The sequence below is a fragment of the Homarus americanus genome, unplaced genomic scaffold (assembly GCF_018991925.1).
Source record: "Homarus americanus isolate GMGI-L3 unplaced genomic scaffold, GMGI_Hamer_2.0 scaffold1438, whole genome shotgun sequence".
Classification (NCBI taxonomy): Eukaryota; Metazoa; Arthropoda; class Malacostraca; order Decapoda; family Nephropidae; genus Homarus; species Homarus americanus.
In genome coordinates, this window is record NW_024753943.1 from 476,264 (window position 1) to 483,462 (window position 7,199).

Genomic DNA, 7,199 nt, shown 5'->3' on the forward strand with positions numbered 1-7,199 from the left:
ACTCGAGAGTCTGGTCGGGTTGGAAACTTTATCCGCTTATATCCAAAAACTTCCAAAAATCCACAAATCGTGTTTTTTTTTGTGTACTCAAGGAATATTCTCAAGAGTCGTGAGGCCAAATCCATGGAATTTTCTTCTTCAATGAGATTTTCACATTTGTTTAATATTTTTTTTCCCGGTGATAATTTTTTTTTATTTGTTAAGTGAATCCTCATTATTATTTCGATTTTTTTTTATAAATTTCTAGACGAATCCGCAGTTTGTGTCCAAAATGACCAAAATACAGAATTAGTTCCCCCATGCACTGTAATCACTGTCTGTTCCACACCACAACTTGCTCCAACAGTCGAGGCTAAGTGGTGGACAGCGGTATTTACTAGTGCGGAAACCAACAGTGTAGCGCCCCTGCAGGAGGTTGTCTCGTCCTCACTGCGGTTCACCAAGACCACCTCCAGGTACCCGGTGCTGCCTAACATCTCCCGGTACATATTTCCTCTAAAAACCCACAATTAACGTAGCTTTTAATATAATAGTACTGTATAGTTATTAATTTAGCTTAAAAAGGTATATGGAGTATTTCTCACTGTCAACGTCAGTGATTTCGTGAACTCGCGCAGAGGAGATCATCTAGTCTTTCCTGGGAGAAGAAAAGGTATACTTGAGAGAGTCAAGACACCAATACAACCCAACAGGAAACTTTTCTTCTCGTGTCCACTTTGGATCAGAAGAAACATTTACCGTCTAAGAGAAGATAAGCCTTGAGAGTCCTCCTCGTACATCCTCACTACCATAAATTGGGCTGAACTTGTATACCGAGACAGCAAAAGAAGTTGGATATTATTGTGGCAACATTCAAGGACTCACTCTCCAGTTAAGCACTAAACTGCCCTTCACCTCTCACCACTCTTTACTGATCTCACTAAATTCTGGCGTCAAGTTCTTAAGCGAGTCATTCTAATTCTGAACCATCTCAGTCGCTGCGAAATTCAAAGGAGGTGACACTTGTGAGGCTTAACGGTTTGGCGGGGTCCACCTGGTCATGAGGTTCTTAGCCCTGGATAGGTGACTTCCCCCAGTAACATAACCAAGTCGTGGGGGGAATGTAGAGAGTACATGTGGTGGTGGTGGAGGAAACGAGGGAGGAGAGGGGACAGAAACACCCACCAGATGGACACACGGGCGTGGTGTTGTCTCCCGCTAGCACAGGTTTTGAGAGCAGTCAGTTCATCTTTTACGAACACTAAGGGAGGGGAGAGATACTAAAGGAAACTGCATGTACGTGAAGTCTACACAATCTTTCAAGAAATTCACCACCAAGTGACCTTCAGAACTACAGTAGAAAAATCAACAACTGAATCCTATTAATAAGAAATAAGCTGAAAGATCAAGTAGTGTTCAGGAGTTTCAACAAATTTCAAAGCCAGGAAGCTAAGCACTTCCTATTCAGAACACATCCAATACCTCAAGACTTTAAGATCATCGCCCTACTTTGCATATCCCAGGCGATTATAGAAGCGACGTTATGCCCGCAGCGATTTGGCCATTGCAACATCTCATAACGGAGTAATGGAGTCGAGCGAAAACCGGGGTGATAATGGCCCCGAGGCGGCATCTTGGGTTTCTGGCTTTGGTGGTCACGTCCGGTAAACATTCCGTGCTGTATCTTCCTCACCTCAACCCTGAATTACAGAAGTGGGAGCGGGAAGGTGTGGTTCAGATGGCACCAGGTCATTCAAAGCTTTACCTTAAGTGAGGCACTGAACGACTCTGAGGAATAGTGCCATAAAAGTGGATGTTCACAGATTGTTGACTTTATGATGTCAAAACACACACACACACACATACACACACACGAGAACAATAAAATCATATACCCTAATATTGCTTCGCCTGAATGTCCCCCATATACACAAACAACTCCCTAAACAAACTCTCTAAAACCTCTTTAATACAGTGTTAATAAACCTTAAATAATCCCTCAATCTACACAAATAATCTGTATCAAATTCTACACCTCGTAAGATTTTCCTTTAACGTCCAAACTTAAAAAAAAAATCGTTCTTCTTTCTAAAACAATATTCAGAGTCTAATTAGTAAATAAACCTGAAATACTAAAACCATTTGGCACCTTCATTATGGACCTAAGAGACCTCGTCGACTCCTCGGTACTAACAGCGCCACAATAGCCACTTGACGGAGGAGTGAGCGAGGCATCTTGAGAGTTGTCGCGACACTGTTTTTCATCACGATGTTTCAAGACCCAGAGAGATGGATCACCTCCTTAGCGCCCACGTCCTTCCTGTTTCACTTTATCCCTGAACGATATATGGGCTTGTTATCCTTACACATAGCCCTCTTGTTGTTCTTACTGTTCTTACACATGGCCCTCTTGTTCTTACTGTTATTCTTACACATGGACCTCTTATACTTCTTACTGTTCCACTCTACACATGGCCCAGTTGTTCCACCTGTTCCACCCTACATATGAAACCAATTGTTCCACCAGTTCCATTCTACCACAACGAGACATAGTGGACTTGGAAGAAAGAATGGAAGGAGAGGATGGGAGAGGAGGAAGGAAGGAAGGAAGGAAGGAAGGAAGGAAGGAAGGAAGGAAGGAAGGAAGGAAGGAAGGAAGGAAGGAAGGAAGGAAGGAAGGGAGAGGGCGATGTAGGAAAGGCGACTCAGCGGTGATACCCCCAAAGGCCTATCTGTGCGGCGCTAGTCAGTGGTTATGTGAGGTCGGTTACATCTAAACAAACACTTCATTACAAACTAACAAACACTTCATTACAAACTAACAAACACTTCATTTCAAACTAAACCAAAGATGAAAAATAAATGAAGAGTGAAAGGACAACGAATATTTATCAACATGTCTTAACTTTTTATTGTAATTTGTATATAATTTTTTTTGAAGGTTAAGAAAATAATGAGAATCAACATCTAAAATTATAATCTGGGAATCAATGATGTAATTAAAATAGAAACTCAACTACTTTACCATGTGTGTGTGTTTAAAGTTAGAGGTTAATACATGTTAATTCACCAAATACATTTCTTACTGTTATACACAAGGAACACAACACTGAACAACTTCCTATTACTCATCTTGTTAGCTTCCTCTTACTCATCTTGTCAGCTTCCTCTTACTCATCTTGTCAGGTTCCTCTTACTCATCTTGTCAGGTTCCTCTTACTCATCTTGTTAGCTTCCTCTTACTCATCTTGTTAGCTTCCTCTTACCCATCTTGTCAGGTTCCTCTTACTCATCTTGTTAGCTTCCTCTTACTCATCTTGTCAGGTTCCTCTTACTCATCTTGTCAGGTTCCTCTTACTCATCTTGTCAGGTTCCTCTTACTCATCTTGTTAGCTTCCTCTTACTCATCTTGTTAGCTTCCTCTTACTCATCTTGTTAGCTTCCTCTTACTCATCTTGTCAGGTTCCTCTTACTCATCTTGTTAGCTTCCTCTTACTCATCTTGTCAGGTTCCTCTTACTCATCTTGTTAGCTTCCTCTTACTCATCTTGTCAGCTTCCTCTTACTCATCTTGTCAGGTTCCTCTTACTCATCTTGTTAGCTTCCTCTTACTCATCTTGTCAGGTTCCTCTTACTCATCTTGTCAGGTTCCTCTTACTCATCTTGTCAGGTTCCTCTTACTCATCTTGTTAGCTTCCTCTTACTCATCTTGTTAGCTTCCTCTTACTCATCTTGTTAGCTTCCTCTTACTCATCTTGTCAGGTTCCTCTTACTCATCTTGTTCTTCCACGTCTTGAACTCATCAATCACCAGCCTATATACACCGTTGATATTGCTAAAGTCATCACACACATTACGTTGTTAGTGGCCCACAATCCACAGATAAGGTTGTTAGTGGCCCACAATCCTACAGATAAGGTTGTTAGTGGCCCCAATCCACCACAAATAAGGTTGTTAGTACAATCCACCACAGATAAGGTTGTTGGTACAATCCACCACAGATAAAGTTGTTAGTACAATCCACAGAACAAGGTTGTTAGTGCCCACAATCCACCACAGATAAAGTTGTTAGTGGCCCACAATCACACAGATAAAGTTGATAGTGGCCCACAATCCACCACAGAAGTTGTTAGTGGCCACAATCACACAGATAAAGTTGTTAGTGGCCCACAATCAACCACAGATAAAGTTGATAGTGACCCCAACCCACACAGATAAGGTTGTTAGTACAATCCACCACAGATAAGGTTGTTAGTGGCCCACAATCCACCACAGATAAAGCTGATAGTGGCCCCAATCCACCACAGAAGTTGTTAGTGGCCCACAATCCACCACAGATAAAGTTGTTAGTGGCCCACAATCCACCACAGATAAAGTTGTTAGTGGCCCACAATCCACCACAGATAAAGTTGTTAGTGACGCAAAATCCACCACAAAACCTTCCACCAATTCTCTCTCTCTCTCTCTCTCTCTCTCTCTCAGAGGTTATTCGCCCTGTACAGAATCAACAAACACCAATTATATTCTACTACATACACAAGGTACTCGACCAAGCTGCACAGTACACACAGCTCCGTCGTATTGCCTCATGCAGTACACTCGTATTAAACCTAAACAAAAATAAACCACCTTGATAACAGATACAATTCCCTATGTACTTTATACTGCAGCACTCGACACACACTGCTGGTCCAGGGAGCCTCAAAGCCCTGTACCCAGAGGAGACCAGACTATATACTCCTGTACCCAGAGGAGACCGGACTGTATACTCCTGCACCCAGAGGAGACCGGACTATATACTCCTGCACCCAGAGGAGACCGGACTATATACTCCTGCACCCAGAGGAGATCAGACTCTTATACTCCTGCACAGAGGAGACCGGCTATATACTCCAACCCAGGAGACAGACTATATACTCCTTACCCAGAGACCGGACTGTATACTCCAGCCCCAGAGGAGACCGGACTATATACTCCTGCACCCAGAGGGGACCAGACTATATACTCCTGCCCAGAGGAGACCGACTATATACTCCTGCACCCAGAGAGGAACAGACTATACTCCTGCCCAGAGGAGACCAGACTATATACTCACACCCAGGAGACCAGACTATATACTCCTGCACCCAGGAGACCAGACTATATACTCCAGCACCAGAGAACCAGACTATATACTCCTACACCCAGAGGAGACCAGACTATACTCCTGCACCCAGAGGAGACCAGACTATATACTCAGCACCAGAGACCGGACTATATACTCTTACCCCAGGAGACCAGACTATATTCCTGCCCAGAGGCAGACTATACTCCTGCACCCAGAGAGACAGACTATATACTCCTGCAGAGAACCAGACTATATCTCCACCCAGGAGAATATACTCCTGCCCAGAGACAGACTATATACTCCAGCACCCAGAGGAGACCAGACCTATATACTCCTGCACCCAGGGAGACCAGACTATATACTCCTGCACCCAGAGGAGACCAGACTATACTCTGCACCCGAGAGACCAGACTATATCCCTGCACCCAGAGAACCAGACTATATACTCCTGCACCCAGAGAGACCAGACTATATACTCCTGTACCCAGAGAGACCAGACTATATACTCCTGCACCAGAGAGACCAGACTATATACTCTGCACAGAGGAGACCAGACTATATGCTCCTGCCCAGAGGAGACCAGACTATATACTCCTGCACAGAGACCAGACTATATACTCCTGTACCCAGAGAGACCAGACTATATACTCCTGCACCCAGAGGAGACCAGACTATATACTCCTGCACCCAGAGGAGACCAGACTATATACTCCTGCCCAGAGAGACCAGACTATATACTCCAGCACCCAGAGGAGACCAGACTATACTCCTGCACCCAGAGGAGACCAGACATATACTCTGCACCCAGAGGAGACCGGACTATACTCCAGCACCCAGAGACAGACTATATACTCTGCACCCAGAGGAGACCAGGCCTTATACTCCAGCACCCAGAGGAGACCGGACTATACTCCTGCCAGAGAGACCAGACATACTCCCTGCACCCAGAGGAGACCAGACTATATACTCCTGCACCCAGAGAGACCAGACTATGAACTCCTGCACCCAGAGAGACCAGACTATATACTCCTGCACCCAGAGAGACCAGACTCTTACTCCTGCACCCAGAGGAACCAGACTATATACTCAGCACCCAGAGACAGACTATATACTCCTGCACCCAGAGGAGACCAGACTATATACTCCTGCACCCAGAGAACCAGACTATATACTCCTGCAGGGGAGCCAGACTATATACTCCTGCACCTAGAGGAGACCAGACTATATACTCCAGCACCCAGAGGAGACCAGACTATACTCCTGCCTGAGGAGACCAGACATACTCCTGCACCCAGGGGAGCCAGACTATATACTCCTGCACCCAGAGAGACCAGACTATATACTCCTGCCTGAGGAGACCAGACTATATACTCCAGCACCCAGAGACAGACTATATACTCCTCACCTGGGAGACCAGACTATATACTCCTGCACCCAGGGAGACCAGACTGCTCTCCTGCACCCAGGGGGGCAGACTATATACTCCTGCACCCAGAGACCAGACTATATACTCCTGCCCAGGAGACAGACTATATGCTCCTGCCTAGAGACCAGACTATGCTCCTGCACCCAGAGGAGACCAGACTATATCTCCTGCACCCAGAGGGACAGACCTCCTGCCCAGAGAGACCAGACTATACTCCTGCACCCAGAGGAGACAGACTATATACTCCTGCACCCAGAGGAGACCAGACTATATACTCCTGCACCGAGAGGCAGACTATATACTCCTGCACCCAGAGAGACCAGACTATATACTCTCCACCTAGAGGGACCAGACTATATACTCCAGCACCCAGAGAGGGACCAGACTATATACTCCTGCACCCAGAGGAGACCAGACTATGCTCCCCTGCACCCAGAGACCAGACTATATCTCCTGCACCTAGAGACCAGACTATATCTCCTGCACCAGAGGAGACCAGACTATACTCCTGCACCCAGAGGGAGACCAGACTATATACTCCTGCACCCAGGGGACAGACTATATACTCCTGCACCCAGGAGACCAGACATACTCCTGCAGAGGGAGACCAGACTATATACTCCTGCACCTAGGAGACCAGACTATACTCCTGCACCCAGAGGAGACCAGACTATATCTCCTGCCCAGA

At 45.5% G+C, this 7,199-nt stretch overlaps 1 protein-coding gene across 1 annotated transcript; it reads left to right on the forward strand.

The window, feature by feature from the left end:
* Nucleotides 1–2,135: 2,135 nt before the first annotated feature.
* On the forward strand, nucleotides 2,136–6,438 carry LOC121855660 (extensin-2-like). The gene is made up of 5 exons (XM_042350738.1): nucleotides 2,136–2,165; nucleotides 4,005–4,173; nucleotides 4,286–4,389; nucleotides 4,649–5,707; nucleotides 5,806–6,438. The coding sequence occupies exons 1-5, from the start codon at nucleotides 2,136–2,138 to the stop codon at nucleotides 6,436–6,438; spliced, it is 1,995 nt and encodes a 664-aa protein (XP_042206672.1).
* The last annotated feature ends 761 nt before the right edge of the window (nucleotides 6,439–7,199 follow it).

Coding starts and splice junctions, on each gene's coding strand:
- LOC121855660 (XM_042350738.1), top strand. CDS start 2,136: ATGGACCTAAGAGACCTCGTCGACTCCTCG. Junction 2,166..4,004: donor GAGACCTCGTCGACTCCTCG/GTACTAACAGCG, acceptor TACAATCCACAG/AACAAGGTTGTTAGTGCCCA. Junction 4,390..4,648: donor AATCCACCACAGATAAAGTT/GTTAGTGACGCA, acceptor TTTATACTGCAG/CACTCGACACACACTGCTGG.